Source organism: Oryza brachyantha, chromosome 9, assembly GCF_000231095.2.
Source record: "Oryza brachyantha chromosome 9, ObraRS2, whole genome shotgun sequence".
Lineage (NCBI taxonomy): Eukaryota > Viridiplantae > Streptophyta > Magnoliopsida > Poales > Poaceae > Oryza > Oryza brachyantha.
In genome coordinates this window covers 4658006-4679703 of record NC_023171.2, presented here as the reverse complement: position 1 = coordinate 4679703, position 21698 = coordinate 4658006, and the positions used below count along the sequence as shown (strand labels likewise).

General features: G+C 39.4%; 1 protein-coding gene and 1 long non-coding RNA gene across 7 annotated transcripts; one reads left to right on the top strand and one right to left on the bottom strand.

Moving 5' to 3' along the window:
• Nucleotides 1-684: 684 nt before the first annotated feature.
• LOC107305013 lies at nucleotides 685-6841 on the bottom strand. 6 transcript variants are annotated; one of them, XR_001551116.2, is made up of 8 exons: nucleotides 6758-6841; nucleotides 6125-6536; nucleotides 5941-6041; nucleotides 4335-5787; nucleotides 3607-3905; nucleotides 3021-3191; nucleotides 2726-2935; nucleotides 685-1194 (listed from the first exon to the last, which is right to left on the bottom strand). It is a non-coding gene; the product is annotated as an uncharacterized LOC107305013 (long non-coding RNA). The 6 variants fall into 6 exon arrangements; XR_005812465.1 differs by lacking the exons at nucleotides 6125-6536; nucleotides 6758-6841 and having other exon boundaries at nucleotides 2726-2791; nucleotides 2870-2935; nucleotides 5941-6117; XR_005812466.1 differs by lacking the exons at nucleotides 6125-6536; nucleotides 6758-6841 and having other exon boundaries at nucleotides 2726-2786; nucleotides 2870-2935; nucleotides 5941-6117.
• Nucleotides 6842-14138: 7297 nt separating this feature from the next.
• LOC121055323 lies at nucleotides 14139-21225 on the top strand. Its single transcript, XM_040527546.1, has 7 exons — nucleotides 14139-14228; nucleotides 14790-14907; nucleotides 16386-16464; nucleotides 17394-17459; nucleotides 17557-17661; nucleotides 17916-18015; nucleotides 21049-21225. The coding sequence occupies exons 1-7, from the start codon at nucleotides 14139-14141 to the stop codon at nucleotides 21223-21225; spliced, it is 735 nt and encodes a 244-aa protein (XP_040383480.1).
• Nucleotides 21226-21698: the final 473 nt, after the last annotated feature.

Genomic DNA, 21698 nt, shown 5'->3' with positions numbered 1-21698 from the left:
TTCGCCGCCTTCCGGCAGGCGGTCTTGGACTCGCTGTCCTCGCCGGCGTGTCGTCGCCGGGATCGTTGCGGTCGAGGAGCGTGAACGGGTTGAAGCTTGCCTCGAGCGCCATCTCGACGTGAAGATATCTCGGTGGATCGACGAAGCTAGCCCCTACGTCTGAACGAATGCACCGGACGGCCGCTCGCGCGATTGATCGTCTGGCCGCTGCCCCTGTTGCGACTTGTGTTTGTTGGTGTGGTCTACGGTCCAGGATATGAAGGGGGGTGTGTCCGTTGTCCAACTCGGGTTCGGCTTTGAGTTCAGAAGCGGCACGGCGTCGGGTGGTGGGCCCATACTCGGACGCGATTGCCTATTTTGCTCGTACCTACCTTGTTGGGCCGGGCAGCGAAGTTCTCGCCGGGCCCAAAAGGTGCGAAGCTATTTCCACGCCCTTCGCTGTTTGGGCCGAAGACGCTACGGAATTCTATCGTCCACGTTTATCAACTCTTTTGCTCTAATTTCATATTGTATAGAAATAACTAGCGTGGAACGCGCACTTCGTTCGTGCGCTACCATCCTATCTATAGTTATAATGGTGAAATGATCACCTCTTTTTTTATGATAGACTTGCAGCTTTTACTTAGGTTAATTGCTATCTATCACATATATATATAACCTTGTGAACAACAGTTACAAACAAAAATGTAATAGTGGTTGGCCATCAAAAGTCAGCCTATTATTGGTAGGATTTACATGTAATTGTTGTGAAAAAAAGGAATGTAAGGTGCTTGTCTTGTGGCCTATGTTAGTTCCCCGATTATCCTTAATCCAAAGAATGACTTGCATGACTAGCATTCATCGATAGCCCTCAGGGATTATTTTGTGACGCTTCATCTGCCAAGCTACAGGAATATATCATAGCCTAGATAACATTCTCTTTCATGCAGAAATGAAAGGCACAGATTATTCGAACTTGCATTCTCATGGTAATATCTGAACTTGCTTCGTCTGCTAAGCTATAGGCAAATTCAGGCCATCATGATTACATACTAGTATTCTTATAATCGGCAAAGATTGATTCCATAAAGGAAGTAAACAATCTAAACATGTGCCCTACAATATTCTCCCAATCAGTAACGAAAATTGAATAATTCATCCAATATCACAAATGAACACCAGGCACAACCAACGAACATCAAATCTTGATCAACCCTGCCGCATAAATGGAGAATAAACGACAGGTGTCAATTAACAAAGCAGAAAATATACAAAACTTGGACCGCTCGTCAGAATGACCAATAAAATATAAAAAGAGCACTATTCTAATCAATGTTCTTGTTGTCATCACCATGTAAATTCAATTGATAACTATATCACGCTACAACCATTATTCTATGGCTGTTCGGTGCAGTCTAAAAATAAGCAGCTGAAATACCACTGATCTTATTTAAACTTCTTTGATTCTTATCTAATTTTATTGCACAAATCATGGGCTCACAAAATGTTGTAGTGTCTTTTACAGTAACCATTGAAATCTAAGCAGTCACACATTCCATATTTTTTGAGAGAATTCTCTGTATGCCACTAAAATTATACCCGGTTCCTTCTATGCCATACAGAAAATCAAACTTACCTATGTGCCATTCACTTAATATTTTCTTCCTTATGTGCTACTGCCGTTAACTTTTCCATTCAACTCCGTTAACTTATTTTGCTTACGTTCCTTCTATGCCACTGCTAGCCAAATAACCCAAAACATAGAATTGAAAATTGGTATTTTCGAATAAAAATTAAAATTAAGACAGCAGAATTAAAAATTGATATTTTCGAATACAATTTGAAAATTGATATTTTTGGATAAATTTGAAATGGCCCGCAACATAGAATTGAAAATTTGAAAAATATCAAATTTTCCTATTTTCAAGAGTACTGAAGAGCAATATTTGACCTCAGTCTCTAACTATCACAACCTAGGTATCTTTTTTAATCCTTTCGAAAAATTCCAAAAACTAAAATGGTTTGAAATCTCTAAAAAAATTAAACGAGTAAACAAAGCGATAGAAAATCTCTGAAAAACTATATTTGACCTCGATCTCTAACTATCACAGCATGGGTATCTTTTTTCAAACCTTCTAAAAAATTCCAAAAACTAAAATGGTTTAAAACCTCTGAAAAAAATTAAACGGGTAAACAAAGAGACAGAAAATCTCCGAAAAATTGAAAGTACAGAAATTGATATTTTCAAATTTTCAATTCTATGTTGCGGGTCATTTCAAATTTATCTGAAAATATTAATTTTCAAATTGTATTCGAAAATATTAAATTTTAATTCTGCTGTCTTAATTTCAATTTTTATTTGAAAATATCAATTTTTAATTATATGTTTTGGGTAATTTGGCTAGTAGTGGCATAGAATAAACATAAGAAAAATAAGTTAACGGAGTTGGATGGAAAAGTTAACAGCACTGGCATATAAGGAAGAAAAAAAAAAGTAAATGACATAGAGGGAAGTTTGATTTTTTGCATGGCATAGAAGGAACCGGGTATAATTTCAGTGGCATATAGGGAATTCTCTCATATTTTTTTGATAGTTCTAGTATGAATACATAGGTCATGTACTGATCTAACAGGAATGGAGAAATTGATATCCTGGTTAACTTACATGCATAAGTAAACAGAAATCAGCAAATTTAGGAAAGAAAAAAGTGTGTGCAGTTTATAACAAAATTGAAGGCCAGCATACCTACGGATTGCCAAACAGCTCAAACCTGAATCTTACACGCCACCAATTTCCCGTTAGCAATCTGACCTGGCAGTTTTTAGAGCTGGATATTGGAATGGAACCAATTTCCTGTGTTTGCGGGGCAGGGAGGATGTTAGTATTTACCTTCATATATTCTTCTCAGTCCATCAGGGGTAACCCCTCCTCCCATTAATTACTTTCTTCATTATTCTAGTTTATACAAGACAATTATCGAGTTTAGTTAAGAATGGCCACGATTTCCTGAAATTAGTAATTTACATATTGATTTAGTTACCTGCTCTGTTGCTAACATCTTCAAATCTTGCCAAGAGGTCGAGCATAACAGCGGCATGGAGATCATATTGCCTTACATAACCTGCTTTGTTCGAACAAACTCATCTAATTTCACACCATTGTTCTCAATTTCTCCTGTTCTCTTCAATTTAGACATTCGTGGATACTAAATCTGCAAGAGTATGAATGCCTCCTGGTTAGTAATTGCATCCGCAGATGGTAGTTGCTGACCATTGTACGTGTAGGTGGGCTGGACGCCCAGAACTGACAATATGAGAAACCTAATTATTTTAATATGATTTTATTTATTACTTAAAAACACTTAAAGCATGACTTATAATTTTGTATATTTGCACAAAAATTCCAAATAAGACCAACGATCAAATATACATCCAAAAGTTAACGGTGCAGCTGTGATGACAAAGGAGTAGGGAGAACAAGAAAGGAATATGGAAAATAATAAACGGATGCAAATTAGGTAGTAAAATATCACTAATCTTTAGATGATGCAACCGAGAAGCCATATAATATATATATATATATATATATATATATATACACACACACACACGTATTGATTTAGTCACCTGCTATAGGTTACGGGGAAAGATGCTACCATGCTCGCTCCTATAGGTTAGTACATCCCACATGAAGCTACTCAGAGCCGGTCAGGGTCCGGTCCTCCACCCAAGGTCCGGGGCCACCAAAGGTCAGGTCATTCTCCAAAGCAACGACTGGGGATGGGATAGCATTATAGCAAGCTTGTTCTACGCAAATAAGGCCAGCAACAATGTTCAGAACATCAGAGCTTTGTAGTGAGCTCTTTCTGGCAGTCTTCAGATGATGCATTTCTTTCTTGGTGTAAGCCTATAATGTTTTGTCCTTCCTGCCATAAGAATTTAAGTAGAGTTGGGGCTGTTTAGTTCCCAAAATTTTTTTCCAAAAACATCACATCGAATATTTGAACATCTAAATGAAACATTAAATATATATAAACATTAAAACTAATTACACAGCTATGCAGGAAATAGTGAGACGAATCTTTTGAGTTTAATTAGGACGTGATTAGCCATACGTGCTACAGTAACCAATATGTGCTAATGACGGATTAATTAGACTCAAAAGATTCGTCTCGCGGTTTCTAGGCGGAATCTGAAATTTGTTTTGTAATTAGACTAAGTTTAATATTTTAAATGTGTGTTTAAAGTTTTGATGTAATGTTTTAGCAAAATTTTTTTGCAAACTAAACAACCCCTAAGTAATATGAGCTAAGTAAGACAAAATGTTGACAGAAAAGAGAGGATGCTGAGAAGACCAGGAGGTGACATGCAGTCAAGATGCAAGAGTTACATCTCTGATTGGGTCCCTATATTCTTCGCTGAATCGACTGGGACAGCAGATAGTGAGAGGTATCCTGTCGTTTCAGCGGGATTTGTAAGGCAGTATTGCGACTGCGTGTGTTAACTTCCTTGGATTTTTCAGGAGCTGACCTAGATAACTGAGCAGTTAAGCCGCCACCTGATGGAAAGAGTTGTAGGAATAAACCTATTAGATTGATGAACTATTTACATTGAGATTTAATGGTTTAATGTGATCTATCTGTAAGAACAGTCATCAAACAAGCGAAAGCCAAATTCAGCGGAGACAACGTATGCTGACTGGTCTGCTAGAAGAGATTCACACTACCAAATGGATAGAAATGGGGTGCATCCCAGCCACCAGAACTGACTCGTCTTGAGAGTGAAACATCCCACATGATTTGCTTTCCACATTGTTGCTGGCCTCTACCAACAAGTTATCAAAAGTTTACATCTGAGTTACCGTAGAACTTCAGACGTTTCAGTGCAGTACCTCACAAAAGTCAATTTATTGTGTGCTGTATCTTAATACCTGCCAAGCAGTTCCTTTAGACTGCTTTTTAAACCATATCTCATAGACTTTTAATTAGCATTAAGAGATTGCTAAACTTTCTTCATAAAAGGGTTCTATGTTTATTATGCATTATAATCTGGGGAAGGATAATAATTGGAGTTTTGGTCCATTTTTCTTGATCATATTTTATCAACTGCATTTGATTCACAACTTAAATCAGTGCAAGTTATAGTGGGTAGGGGTCCATGCATGGGGGATCTTAACCACTAATCCAGTGTTTCCTTTTTGAAGTCTTTATTTTTCATCACAAAATTCTAATAAATGTTTCTCCAAACAAGCATTATGCTTATTCCTTTTTTGTTTTCTCTCCTTGATAGTTTTCAACACGGATTATTGGATTTCAATTGCATCTCCTAACGAAATTCTGAAAACTGCCATGCTTATCTATTAGAGGCATGTGTGCATCACTCCCCAATTTGTTTTAGACAAAGATTGTACTACTTGGCATATTATTCTTGTGACACAAGTGGGGACCAAATAATATATGCTTTTGGTTTACCATGACCAAAGATTGTACTGCATGCATGTTCCTAGTTCCAACATGTGACCTTGAAAAATGATGAACAGGGAGAACATATATATTTGAGATTTAAAGATTCTTTGGATGGACCCTGTTCTGGAATCCATGTGTTTCTTTTGCTCAAACAGGAGCCACCTGCAACAAATATTTGGAATTAATCGATTTCCAACTACTACATTTCATTTTCATGGTTGCTACTATTGCATATATAAAAAAAATGTTGCAATTAGGACATGCAGATCAGTGCATGATCACCACTTGATGAATGAAGGGAAACATGGTGCCAGAGTGGGAAGAAGGCGTTCAATGTGCCCACCTGCAAAGTAGAAGAATTGTTATCTATGACGCAATTCGGTAAATTTGGTACTATATGCTAGCGTTGAACAAAGATTTCACCCCAGAATCTGGATGAAAGCAGGATTGCAAAAAACAAGAACAGAGGGTGTTCAATCTCAGCAGGGTTTCTTACAGTAGCGTTGGCAGCGTATCCCTTCTCCAACAACATCTACATGAGGGCGGATGCAATACACCAGTTCTCGGTGCTCACGCATGCCGTCTTCCGTTCAACCGCTGACATCGCCGGCGATGCACCCGAGCAGATGAAGATGGGGAGTGAGAGAGACAAAGAAGATGGACGGAGGATTAGAGCGTACTTTTGTGGGCCGCACCGTCGCTCCGAGCTCCTACCGGCGAAGTCGCGCCGCTGCCCGAGCTCCTCCCCACGACGAGGCCGCGCGGCCGCCCGAAGCACGCCTCAGCAACGCCGCTGCCGGATCTGCGTCGAGAGGGAGCCGTGCCACCACCGGATCCACGCGGAGAGGAAGGACGACGGTGCAGCCCGCCGAGCTCCTCCAAGCGCCGCCCCGAGCCCCTCCCGACGAGGCTGCGTGCCGCCCGAGGTCCGCCTCGGCCGTGTCGCCGCCGGATCTGCGCCGAGAGGGAGCCACGCCGCCGCCGGATCCACGCTGAGAGGGAGGACAACGGTGCCGCCAGCCGAGCTCCTCCCAGCTCCGCCTCGGCCGTGCCGCCGCTAGATCCCGGTGAGAGGGAGGGTTAGGGAGATCACTGTACAGCACAGCCAACCATGAGAGGGGAAAAAACATGGACCCATAGACCCAGCGCATAGAACACACGTGTAAAGGAAAAGAGAGGACATAGCAAAACGCATAGAACACACGTGTAAAGGAAAAGAGAGGACATAGCAAAACGCATAGAACAGGTCTAGACAGCAAAAACAAGGAAAAGCACAAGCAGACACCGAGGCAATGAACCATGTCTACGCTCACCCATACTAAAACAACCACTAGAGAGGCCACAGCAAGCGCATGCACCCTGCAACCAAAAGCTGACAAACAGTGTACGAGACAGTGCATGAGGCAAAAAGAAGACAGGAAGAGAGCAAACAACTACCACACGGAGAGAGAGAAAAACCCAGCAGGACACATGACCCCACCGTGCAGCCACATGGCACACCATGGACAGAGCGCAAGGAGCATCAAACAGTGCCGGCGAACACGTGGCAGCACAAGGAAGCGACCACGCCAGCGATCCGCTCTGGGGCCTCAAATCCCAGCGCTCTTCAAGACTTTAAATTATTATTATTATTAGATTAGATTAGATAAATATCTATCAAACAGAACGCCTCTTCAGTGTAGATGCAAAACACTGTCAAATTAATGTTTTCCGTTCAGTCTCTACTTTGTTAATTCCAACCTCGAATAGAAGTAGTTTGAAATTATGTTTCCTATTTATGTACCCTGTATAAATCTAGCCTTATTAGGTGCGGAGTTACCAGAATGCAAAACACTATTTGTGACCATATGGCATGTTTGTAGACACTGTCTCTAATTATGTTTGTGCTGGTTCAGCTTGGTGATTAAAAGGCTGTTGAAGCCATCAGAAAAGAACAAAGTGTAAGGTCATAGTCATTATCTATATTTTGGGATGAATAATTAGCTTTTAAGTTGATACATTTTGGCTTGGAAATGCTTATGATGTTAGTGTGAGTGTGTGACTAACGTGGGTCAGTTTGTGATATCTCTGTCCGAAAACGGTTGGTTTGTCTCTATGTGTTCAGGCAACTAGAGGTCAACTGTGGTCAATGTTAAAGACCATGACTAGGTTTAGAGAGAAAACGAGGTCTGGATGATCGGGATGTCATGTGATATACTGACATGGTTAGACTAGAATCATGATTCCCGATGATAAATATCGGTCAACAGCAGTGGAATCGTGACTAAGCTTAGGAAGGAGCTGAGATCCGAACGATCAAAGATGCCATGGGAGTCATAACGAGCAGCAGTGGAAACGTTCCAGATAGATATTGTGTGTGGATAGAGTCATAACGAGCTTTACATGTTGCATGGGGAAGCGCCATAGGAGTACCGAAGAAATTGCCAAGAAAATGGAATGGAAAGAGGTGCTACAGTACATGGTGTACTGTAGCGGTTTTTTTACTGTAGCAGCTGGGTGCTGTTCGGGTCCGCTACTGTAGCACGGGCGACTGTAGCGCAGGGGTTTGGTTTTGGCTGGTTGAATTTGTTTAGGAAAGTAAGAGATGAGTCCTAGATGGATTTTTGTGAGATTTAGAATTAGAAAATTAGATAATAGTTGTTGATTCTAGATAATTTTTGGAGAAGTGTTGTTGGTGCATAAAATTGTAAATATCAGTTGAAGCAATAAAGTTAAGATCATTTAATCTACATATTTTGCTTTTTATCTATCGGTATTTTTCTAGATCTCGACGATCTTATCGGTGACACTGGAGTGACGCGATCAAGTTAATCTCGGTGATCTGATCGGTGGCACTGGAGCGATGCGATCAAGTTAATCTCAGGGGCGGCGTAACCAGATTGGTGGCATAGGACCGGCGTAACCAAAGTGTTAACACCAAAATTTGGTAAATTTCCGTATTGAATTCGGATAAGTAAAGGTGCAATCGCCGATATAAATTTTATCCGAAAGAGTTCAAATTCAATAGGGAATCGTGAAGACCAAGGCTTGGCAGCGTAATTTTATCAGGTAGTTAGAGTTAGTTAGAATTTTATCTCTAAGAGATTAGAGTCCGATCGGGACTTATTTGTTTTCTTTTATCTGTTAGAAACCGTGTCGGGTTAGAGATAAAGTTTGTTATTTCTTTTTATTTATTAGGAGTTGTGTCCGACACTGATTAGCATACACCCAACGGTATAAATATGTATGCCTAGGGTCATTATAAATCATCTACACATCAATTAAATCAACTACTTTCGGCGCATCGCCACCCTCTTGTCTGAGGTTTTCAACTCCGGCAGAACTTGGCACCTGACGCGGGGCTGCATCGCTACGATCTCTGGCGGAGGAGTAAGTCCATTGTTCCGCCGAGCCGCGGTAATCGCATCTGCTAGATTAGGACTGTCTCGGTTCGGTCCGATCTTTTAATTTGGTTGTGTGATTACTAGTTACCGTATCAGTTTCAACTTAAGTTACTTCTGTATCTTGAGTTGATCTGGTCGACCACTTTGGACGATCCACGTGGGTTTGATATTTGTTGTTTGACATATTCAATCTAGTAATGTCTCGGTTAGGTCCGATCTATTTGATTGCGTTTGTCAGATGGTTTATATCAGATCAATGTGTTATGTTCATTGTTTCATCAGAGTACCAGCCGATAAGTCACCAGTCATCGGCTCATTGGCTTGATAGCAATCTAGATCTATTTACTATCTATCTTGACATTGCTAGGTATAATCTTGAACTGTCTCGGTTGGGTCCGATCTTCTATGATTATTCTTAGCAATCTGGGCTAGGTATTTTATAGATCTTGGTTGTTTGTCCGCCGTCTATAGCCGATGATTTGTGCAGATCTACATGCTTATCATATTTACATCTATAGAGCAGCTGATTGTCTTACTGCATTGTTTTTATACCAATCGGCTTGATTTAGTTAGATCGGCAGTTATTTATGTTGCATTGGCTTACGAGAATTACGTGCAAGTTGGGTTTAGCCGATTGTAATATATGATTCATTGTTTATTCCAAGTAATTCGTCGGTTTATTTATTAGCCTTATCGATCTTCATGTTTTCTATAATCATATCGTGTTCGACTGCATACTGTCTTGGTTAAGTTCGATCTTCATGTTTTCTATAATCTATGTATGTCTAGCAGGGGCTCGTCCGATCGACTAAGATTAATAAATAACTTGGTGTATTACGTTGGTCTAATATTTAATTTAACTCTATTTCTATCAAGTTTCTAGCCGATCCAAGCTTTTTACAGCTGGTCGTTCATTCTATCGGCTAACCATTGCAGCATCAACATCCGATCGACTGGATATTTAGTCACCTATCGGCTTGATAGCCGATCGGCTTGTTTTACTGTACATCTTGTTAGTTGCAGGATCAAACTGACTGGCACGCCCCCACATCATTCTAAGAATTTAGGTCCTGCACTAGAGCTGTCTAAGATTGACTCCTATGCCTTCATGTGTGATACGTCGTCAGATCACATTTTCGACGTCAACACATTTTTGGCACGCCCGGTGGGACACGTGTGCTATTTTACTCACAAACAATCGTCTGATCAGAAGCCGAAGATGTCTTCCGAAGAAATCAATGGCAATAACTCAGTCACAATGTAAGATTTGACGGGAGAACAAAAGCAATTGGTGCAGCAATCTGTGGCAGATTTTCAACGGTGTTGTCTTCAATCCTTCATCATGACACCAGAGGGGTCAGTTCAGAAGATTCAACTCCCGAATCCGATGACTGAAACACTTCAAGATGCGGTTAATAAATCAATTCATCGTGCTTTGTTCGGTTAATCTGGAGTTTTGATGAATATGTTGCAAGATTTGATCAAGACAAAGCTTGATGAATACGTTGCTCAAGGAGTTCAACTCGGGGGCGGGGGCAACATTGGCCAGAAGAACCTCATCAGTATCGGCGTGGTGAATACGATGCAAAGGAAGATGAGTTGACCGATAAAGTTGTTGAGATAACGGGGGAACAATTTGGAATTAGACCAAAAAAGCAAATAGATCTGTATTGGCGTCCATATCCTCCGTGGTTTGATAGAGTTCCATTACCACGCCAATATAGGATCCCAGAATTCTCCTTATTCTCAGGGCAAGATGATGTTTCTACAATTGAACATGTTAGCCGATTCCTAGCACAATGTGGAGAGGCATCGGCTCATGACACCCTGAAGGTTCGGTTGTTCCCGCTGTCACTTTCTGGATCGACTTTCACATAGTTTGCATCATTACCTCCAAATTCTATCAGAAACTGGGCCAATTTGGGAAAACAGTTTCACAGATACTTCTTTGCTGGCACGGATAAGATGAGACTTATGGATTTAATTCTGGTTAAGCAGCAGAAAGGAGAATCGACTATGGAATACATACAAAAGTTTCGTAATATTCGTAGCCGATGCTATAATTTGAGCCTAAATGATGAACAGTTGGCGGAGCTTGCATTCGGAGGGCTACTAGAACCAATCAAAGACAAATTCTTTTGCCATGAATTTGCAAGTTTGGCCCATCTCGTTCAAACTCTATCGGTTCATGAAAGCCGATTGCAAGAGGAATTTTGGAGTTGCCAAAGCCAGAGCGGAGAAGATAATTTTGAAGCATGAGCTCTCGTACTTCAAAACTGGGGGGCATGTGTTAACGCCAAAATTTGGTAAATTCCCGTATTTGATTTGGATAAGGAAAGGTGCAATCGCTGATACAAATTTTATTCGGAAGAGTTCGAGTTCAATAGGGAATCGTGAAGACCAAGGCGTGGCGGCGTAATTTTATGTAGTAGTTAGAGTTAGTTAGGATTTTATCTCTAAGAGATTACAGTCCGATCGTGACTTGTTTGTTTTCTTTTATCTGTTAGAAACCATGTCGGGTTAGAGATAGAGTTTGTTATTTCTTTTTATCTATTAGGAGTTGTGTCCGACACAGATTAGCATACACCCAAGGGTATAAATATATATGTCTAAGGTCATTGTAAATCATCTACACATCAATTAGATCAACTACTTTCAGCGCATCGGCACCCTCTTGTCCAAGGTTTTCAACTCCGGTGGAACTTGGCACCTGACGCGGGGCTGCATCGCTTCGATCTCCGACGGAGGGTAAGTCCATTGTTCCGCCGGGCCATGGTAATCGCATCTGCTAGATTAGGATTGTCTCGGTTTGATCCTATCTTTTAATTTTGTTGTGTGATTACTAGTTACCGTATCAGTTTCAACTTGAGTTACTTCTATATCTTGAGTTGATTTAGTCGACCACTTTGGGCGATTTACATATTCAATCTACTTTGGGCGATCTATGTTAGGTCCGATCTAGTAGATTGCGTTTGTCAGATGGTTTATATCAGATCAATGTATTTTGTTCATTGTTTTATCGGAGTAACAGCCGATAAGTCACCAGTCATCGGCTCATTGGCTTGATAGCAATCTAGATCTGTTCAGTATCTATCCTGACATTGCTAGGTTTAATCTTGAACTGTCTCGGTTGGGTCCGATCTTCTACGATTATTCTTAGTAATCTAGGTGACCACGCCCACCATTGATACGACCATTGCTCACATTAAGATGAAGATGATCAACTGCTGGAAGCCGATTCGGCCACACGCCACATTGCTGACTTCAAACGGCCGCCAAATTTGCAAACGATCTCCGTTTTGGCTCAATGAGTACTTCATGGAAAGATCTTGGAATCCTCTTTCCAACCAATCCAGCCTCATCGTTAAATTCTATCTAGTTTTGGTAGCAATCACAGAAACAAGATGCTGCGTCACCTATATTGGGCCAATGGGCTTGTAACTTCGTTTGGGACCCCAGCCCAAGAGGGGCCCAAGTGGAGTGCACCCCAATCTGGTGGAGCACAACCCTAGGGCACCCTTGGTCGTCCTCCCACCCTTATAAATAGCTAGGTACCCCTTCAGGGTTTTTCGGGTTTGATAGATTAAAGTTTAGCCTTTGCTACTTGCTTGTACACGTGTGTGTTGGCGCAACCACTCGGATACCTGTTCTCGAAACCCCACTTATCATTTGTGTTCAATTCCTATTTGCAATATCAGATTGCTTTTATCTTGTTCTTGCTTGTTTCTTCGATTTGCTGGCAGGAATAAGGTTGATTTGCACCGGCAAGATCAACAACCCAAGGAGAGGTGTATCGATCGCTAAGGCGCAACACAACGTCTAGTACGGTTGTAGTTGGATCGTCAACGTTTCTCTCAAATCGTAGTTATCACAACTCACCGAAAGTCGGGCCACCCCCGTGTACATCAAGTGGTATCAGAGCTTTCGTTGCTCGGTGAGTTTTTATCTTCCCATAAACAAGAAAATAGCTAAAAAAATAGTAGATTAGATTAGATTGGATTAGATTAGATTAGATTAGTTCATCCTTTACCCAGCCATCTTTGTGCCTTGCATTGTTCTTTTCAGTTTTTGCATTGTTGAGTTTTGCGATGCATTGTCGAGTCGTGTGGCTGGTCTTAGGGTTAGTACATCTAGAGTTTTGAGTTCTGTCACGTCTAGCACCATCCCTGTCGCCGCCACCGTTATGTCTTTGTTTTCATCGGGACCTACGGAAACGGAATCAGCTCGCTGCCATGGTTCTATTTTTGTGGTTTCGGGAATTTTTCGTGGTCAGTTTGGGAGTTGCATCTAGGTTTGCCGAGGTTGTGTTTCTGTTTGGCAGTGGTTGTGTCGTGCATGAGAGGAGGAAGGTGAATTAGCAATCGCATTTGGAAGTAGTCAGGTTTGATTGATTTGGAAAGAAAATAGTAGATTGGATTATTTTCCTTTCTTCTCAGATTGGTTAAGATAGGTTCCTTTCTTTGGCTCAGTCGATCTCCCCCTCTCATTACCGATCTCCCCCTCTCCTCTTCACCGAACACCTCCTTTCCACCAAAATCCATCTCCAGCTCTCAACTTGTCTCATACAAATTTGGAAAAAAAAATTATTTGTTGTCGGAATTGAGATCCGTTTGCAAAAACGGAATCATCGTGTCATCAGGATTCCATTTTTCTATAGATCAAATTTTTGGATGACAATTTTGCATTTAGGTCCCTGTAATTTTTAATATTTACTTTTGAGTCCCTGTAACGTTGCATTTTGGTCCTTGGTTTGTTCTGGTAAAAAAAATTCAAAAAAAATATATTACAAAATAAGAAAAGGCGGAAAGGTGCAAAAAAAAAGAAGAAAAGCCGCACCAAAAAAAGAGAAAAGAGAAGAGAAAAAACAACATATTGTATCTTTGGGTTTGCTTTCATATATCAGAGTGATGCTTGAGTTGTGTTGTGTTATTTTGTGGTATCGTTTGTGTTTAGGCTCGCGTCTCTAGTATGTTCTAGCCTAGGACCAGCACGGTACTTGACTTTGAACGATTATTCAACTTTGCATTTCTGATTTGAGCATTTACTATCTCTTTGCTACATATTTAAGCCTACCCACAGCTCCACAGATTTGATTACAGTCGTACAGCAAATGTTTGCTAAGGCATCGATACATCCAACCTCCATTGGGGTACTTGGTTGAGTCGGGGTATGTCACCATTCCGCTTGCATTGGTAAGATCTTATAAGAGCTTGGCTAAAAGCTTGAGTGTGTGTGATATTTAAGCATCCACTGCCTAGTAGTTACTAGGAACGTGCATATTTTTGTGTATGTTTCTTGTTTTCTACTAACAATGACAGGGATACGCAAGACTGTTGGAGATGACATTGCTCGACATCGACATCTTCGTCGAGACATGAGGAGTGATCATGATGCATATAAGGTATATGACTATAATCTTGCAAGAGTATAGTCTCTTTTGCTAACTTTTGATGGAAAGTATAATTTTGTTGCATATATTGATTGGGAGCTAGCAGTAGATAATGAATTGGATAACTATGATTTTTCTGATGCTCAAATGATTAAGGCTGCTAGTAATAAGTTTACCTGTTCTGCATTATTTTGGTGGAGTTATCTGAGTAACAAACCTGAAACTTGGGATGAATACAAAACCATGATGAGAAAGTGTTTCGTGAGTTCTTATTACAAATGTACCCTTCGTGAGAAATTTGAACATCTAAAACAAGGTAACAAAACTGTGCGGGAGTATTTTCATGTGTTTAAAATTTGCATCACTTATAGTGGGTTAACAGAAAGCAATGAGAACACGATGACTAGATTTTTAAAAGGGCTTAATTCCAATGTTCAAGTTGGGCTTGCTAATGTAACGTATAATCACATAAGCCATTTATTTATGCTTGCTTGTCATGTTGAGAGAAAACTTTTGGAGAACCCAATAAAGCAACAAGCTATTCTTGTGTCACATGTCACTAACATTTTGCAGGGAGCTCTGAACATTCACCCAAAGGAGGAGAACAACATGATCGAGACGCCATCTCCATCGCTCATGAAGGAAAAAGAGGAGGCTGATGCGTCTACGTTATTTGAAGAGAGCTTCAAAGGTAACTTAAATGGTGCGGAAATTATTCAAAGTGAGTGTGCTTCTGATGAATTATATTTGTCCACTATCCATGCTAATCTAGAGCATACTTTGGTGGAAACTACATCTGATTTGTCTTTGTCACAAGTTGATTTGCAATATGTTTCTTGTGATAAAGAAGAGTTATGCGATAATGCTTCACTAATATCAATGCCACAACTAGTGAATGAACATGCTGTTCCAACTGATAATTCTTATTGTGCTTATTTTATGCATGTTATTCACATTGCTAACGAAGTAGCGGAACGTGAATTGCTATCTTCTTCAAATACATCGGGCTATATTCTATTTGATGATTTTTGTGAGCTCGATAATTTGAAGGAGAAATTATTTGCTAAGTCTGATTTGCCATGTTCAACTAATGTTATATTTCATATCTTTGGTACATATAATGATCATGGTAAATAATTGGTGCACAAAGTTTACATATGTTCAAATTTGGAGCAGCATATAGTTGTAAAAGGAAACAATAGGCTAGTGAGTGAAATTATGACTAATCATGTTATCTTGAGTTTTCCATGTTTTTCTTCGACGAAACAGGTTAGTTTTGAAGAACGGGAGCGACAATATCGCTCAACGTTGCTGCCCTACACCATTGAGAACATATCAAGTGGTTACTTAATTTCTAAAGAATGGGCGCGAGATGAGCTACAAGAGACTAATTTCAATGTAGTTCGTACGCACTATATTGTGCATTCTAATTACTAGTTACATTCGTTTCATTGGACGTTAAAACTATTCACTAAAGAATTTTTTATATTGCATGACAAAAGTTTATTGCGGCTCATTTCATGTACACAATTCTATGGGCAAGATCACGCACTTCGCGAAGAGTACCACATGAAAAAACCGAGGACGGTTTTCTGAGAAGAAGGGGAGGATGATGTGACCACGCCCACCATTGATACAACCATTACTCACATCAAGATGAAGATGATCAAGTGCTGGAATCCGATTCGGCCACACGGCACATTGCTGACTTCAAACGGCCGCCAAATTTGCAAACGATCTCTGTTTTGGCTCCATGAGTACTTCATGAAAAGATCTTGGAATCCTCTTTCCAACGAATCCAGCCTCATCATTAAATTCTATCTCGTTTGGTAGCAATCACAGAAACAAGGTGCCGTGTCACCTATATTGGGCCAATGGGCTTGCAACTTCGTTTGGGACCCCGGCCCAAGAGGGGCCCAAGTGGAGCACGACCCTAGGGCACCCTTGGTCGTCCTCCCACCCCTATAAATAGCTAGGTACCCCTTCAGGGTTTCTCGGGTTTTGATAGATTAAAGTTTAGCCTTTGCTACTTGCTTGTACACGTGTGTGTTGGCACAACCACTCGGATACTTGTTCTCGGAACCCCACTTATCATTTGTGTTCAATTCCTATTTGCAATATCAGATTGCTTTTATCTTGTTCTTGCTTGTTTCTTTGATTTGCTGGCAGGAATAAGATTGATTTGCACCGGCAAGATCAACAACCCAAGTAGAGGTGTATCGATCGCTAAGGCGCAACACAACATCTAGTTGTAGTCGGATCGTCAACGTTTCTCTCAAATCGTAGTTATCACAACTCACTGAAAGATCGGGCCACCCCTGTGTACATCACTAGGCTAGGTATTTTGTAGATCTTGGTTATTTGTCCGTCGTCTATAGCCGATGATTTGTGCCGATCTACATGCTTATCATATTTACATCAATAGAGCAGCCGATTGTCTTACTGCATTGTTTTTATACCAATCGGCTTGATTTAGTTAAATCGACAGTTATTTATGTTGCATCGGCTTACAAGAATTACATGCAAGTTGGGTTTAGTCGATTGTAACATATGATTCATTGTTTATTCCAAGTAATTCGTCGGTTTATTTATTAGCCTTATCGATCTTCATGTTTTCTATAATCATATCGTACTCGACTGTATACTGTCTTGGCTAAGTCCAATCTATGTATGTCTAGTTCGATCTGGTTATAGGGGCTTGTCCGATCGACTAAGAGTAATAAGTAACTTGGCGTATTACGTTGGTCTAATATTTAAGTTAACTCTATTGCTATCAAGTTTCTAGCCGATCAAGCTTTTTACAGTTGGTCGTTCATCCTATCGGCTAACCATTGCAGCATCAACATCCGATCGACTGGATATTTAGTCACCTATCGGCTTGATAGCCTATCGGCTGCTTTACTATTCATCTTGTCAGTTGCAGGATCAAACTGACTGGCACGCCCGCACATCATTCTAAGAATTTAGGTCATGGACGAGCTGTCTAAGATTGACTCCCAAGACTTCGTGTGTGACACGTCATCGGATCGCATTTTCGACGTCAACACAAGGTAATATCAGGAGTGGCGTAACCAGAGGTAATCTTTTATTTCCATTAAAACATTTTTGGGTTTTGGTTCTACCTACCATTCACCCCCTTGGTAGGTCTGTTTAACTCTATTTCGGTCCTACACAAAGCTACCTCGAAGCAAAACAAATTACAAGTCCAATAGTCGTATCCTTTGAGTTGAGGAGGCCGTTGACGTAAGCTAATTATGTTCCCTTGCATGTACTAACTCTTAGAAAGAAATGTTGGAGAACCTTTTCTTTTTTGGGTAATTCATCTAATTGTTATGGTTAGCATAGGTCAGCTAGAGGCTGAACAACCTATCCTCGCAAAAGAAAGAAATGTTGGAGAACCTCTTAGATCGGATGCACCAGATCAGCCTCAAATTGAAAAATATAAGTATGTTCAAAACTATTAAACTCTCCTTTACACTTTACCAGTAACCATTTTTCGTCCTCTTTATCAGGTCGCACAAACCAGGAGCTCTCTTGGTTCAACTGTTACTTTTTATTAATACTATGTTATCCTTTTCTCATTCTTTCTTTCTTTCTTTCTTTCTTTATGAACACTTGCCATGAGAGATTTACGTTAGCATAAATTGACAAATATACTGATTGTACTTTTATTAATTTCATCATCTTGGGTCATGCCAGAAAGCTGCAAGAATATTTGACTGATGAAAATATTGAATTAGCACGCCAGCTGAAGGATAGCAATCTTGTGATGAACCAGGCTGTGCAAGCAACAGAGAAGGTAGACTTCAAGACTTTTTTGTTGATACTGAATGTGCATTACCTTTTCAGTTGGATATAACTCGGCAAACCTTCAAGTCTTTTCACTACTTCTACAATTATTCTGAATGACAACTCCATGTTGCATTTAACAGATCTATTTTTACTATATACGCTACGAAAATAATGTCAGCTATACTATGTTCTAATTTAGAAAGCATGAAACTGAATTTAAACATTCTTACCATGTAGAGTTGAATTATTTTCCCACCTGCTGATAAGCGATAATGCTGCATCAATTTAGAGCAACAGATTATGTGTTTTTTAATCAAGAAAATGCAAAACTACCTAAGCTTCGTGCATCTCCAGGAAAAGTATTGGTAACTGAATCGGATTTTGTTACAATGCTCCAAACTTGTTTAGACCATCCATTACATATTAATCCAATGGATAGTATTAGCCTTACCTCATTGGAGGTAAAAGAACATAAAAAGAAAAAGGAAAGAGACAACTATGTCAAGCTACTATATAAAGTATTCTGTACAATATGGCAAGTAAGTGATTTAATAATCACAGTTCCTACGTTTTTAAATTTGAATTATATAATACACAAAAGTACTTAATTTTAAATCTAAACTTTGAATATGTAAATACGAGAAATTTAAATTTTATGATCAAAACCCATAGGAAATTTGATAACATAGGACATGAATATTTAGAATATGTAAAAGTTCAAGTGATTATAAAAAGAATCAAATATTTTGAAAGCCAAATCGTACTTTATTTCTCTTGCATGTTTAGAATTTGAGATTTTTAAACTATAAATTCATTTGGACGCATTTCCATTTCAATGTCTACTACCATTTTTTAGAACTTTTTGCTAGTCCAACTTAAACAACCAAACAAAATATATAGTATTTAAATTCATAAATATGAACGTCAACTGTATGACTGTGGCTTTAACTTTCTTGCATGCATGCATGCTTAAATTTAGAAAGAGTAATTATGGCAATTGGCAATTTCCTTGTATGTTGTAATTTATTGAATTGAAATAAAAATATTTTTTTCTAAGAAAGCAAATAAAAATTCAATGGCTAGGATTTGTTGTTTGCTCTTACCACCCTATAGGTAAGAAGGAGCACCTTAAAACAGCCTAACTGAATTACATAATTTTTTGCATTTGTTGACGGTGAAAATAACAACAACGTGTCACACACGAAGGCCTGGGAGTTACTCTAAGACTACTTCAGTGTAGGAACTAATTCTTAGATTGATGGATGTGTCAGTCAGTTTGATCCTATAACTGACAAGATATAACATGAAAAAGCAGTTAAACCCAAAATCGCTATCGGCCGGATAGCCAATACCGTTTTAGGATCCTAGCCGATGAACTAGACGATCGACTTTATATGAATTTCATGATGCTAGATAATAATATGCTCAATCGGCTGAATCAGAAGTAGTATAATCACGAAATAGCTCAATCGACCAGTTAATCTTAAAAGATCGGACCTAACTGAGAATGTCTTAAGATTAACCAGTCGATCAAACCGATCTGGTGCTTATCGCACGTACAGTCAGAAGCTAAACATAGCATTCAAAGTAGATTGGACTAATATGGCAATTACTAGTACAAAGCAACAATAACCAAACTTATACATACTCATGCTAGACCTTGCTAGACCTAGAAGATCGGAACAAACCAAGACAATTCAAGTCTAATGTGAGCATGCATAAAACCGATAAAGCATTGCAGTGTATGAGTAATTAGATATCATACCAACGTAATCCATCATCTCACTTATTAATCTTAGCCAATCGGACGAGTTCCTATAGCCATATCGGACTAAACGTACATAGATCGGACCTAACAGAGACAGTATGTAGTCGAGCACAATATAACTATAGGAAACATGAAGATCGGTAAGTCTAATAAATAAGTGACGAATTACTTAGGATAATGCTGGCTAGAACTCTAGCGATAAGCCGTCACAAGCACTTGGCCAATCTGACAACACAAACCTAATCAACTAGATTGATCGGATTAAACCGAGACAGAATCAAGTTGAACAGATTCATGTTGACAAGCTAAATAAAGTAACTTGTGAGAACTTGATCGAGAACCTATCGGTACTCCAAGATACGATTAGATCAAAATAGCAATAAGAACTCAGGTAAACCGTCAACCGGCCAGGTAGGAGATCGAACTTAATCGAGACAGTCATGTTCTAGCCGATCGACGGGTTTGACGAACTTGAACTGACATTGCGAAGCTGACAAATCTTGCGCTAAGAGCTCAGGTAGTCGAGAAGGTTAGCGATGTGCCAAAGTTGAGTAGTTGATCTAAATGGTGATAGTACAAAGTCGCGGGATCAGCTATTTATATCCCGGTATTTAACTAACTTAACCAGATAAGGATCCGTATTAATAACTAACTTATTACATTCGGACTCTAATTAGATATAAAAATCCTAAACAAACTCTAAGATAAAAGCTAACTAATTTACATGGACAGTTGATTAACACCGAATCTATCTCTAAGCTTCCGGGTCCAATCGGACTCCACTACTTGTCCGATTCAGACTCCATTGACTTAATTCATATTGTCTTCAATCTTTTCTTCCAGTTGGTTCTCTTTCTTCTATCCGATTCGGTCTTTAATCGTACTTTAATTCATAACGGTCATTTGCCAAAATTTGGCGTTAACAACATTATCACTCGGTAAGTGAAGTATAGATACTCTTCGACATGTGCACCTTTTTGTCAGAGACTCAACTCTGTACCACCCTCCCATCAACCTCTGTTTCTTTCATACATATTCTCTTCAGCATCCATTCTAAATTTCTCATATTAAGAATGTAATTGGGGCCACCAATTGAATTAAAAAAAAGTACATTTTATGTTGGAGATATTTGGATCACAGGTAGGACTTATTAAATCACAGCTAGTAGCATGGTTTGTGTAGACAAATTGTCACATTGTGGTGCAAAAGGATCATGGACTAAAATTTTAAAAAATATTATCATCAAAGTATTCACTCTCACTCTTGTTACAGACACTTGACTCAACTAAAAGGGGTGTGTCAAATAGCTTGATAGGCACTGGCCGTGCAAATGCACGAGCAGTGGAGGTGTATTCGTTTACCTCCAAAACGACTTATTTCCAGTGGTTTATGGGTTTCGTAATGACCTGTATGTTCATCATGGTGGTTCTACTTATGCGGGCAACCTGAGGCGTGAGATTCTCTGGAAAACTGTGGCCAGTTAAGAGTATAGAGTTTTTTTAATATCTTTGAAATAGTACCATATTTTTCAGCGTAAAAATTTAATAACTCGAAATACAATATATCTTAAGGTACCAAAATTTTGTACTAAAATTTTTTGGTACTTTTCAAGAATGGTAAAAATGCCCAAAAGAAGAGTATATTATTGTTGTTGCTTAAAGATAGATCTCTATTACTAGAGCATTTTTCATATCCTTGAGGAGTTACCATGAGATACCATTATTTTCTATATAAAATTTGATATTTTTTAGTATCTAAAATACCAAGAGATATCAAATTTTACATAGAAAACAGTGGTACCTCCTGGTACCCTCTTAAGATTATAAAATTGCTCCCATTCCTAACATACTGACTGCAAGTGATAGTCTAATAGATGCTGCTGCCTTTTTTAGTCAGCTACAAGCTGTTTAATGGATATAGCA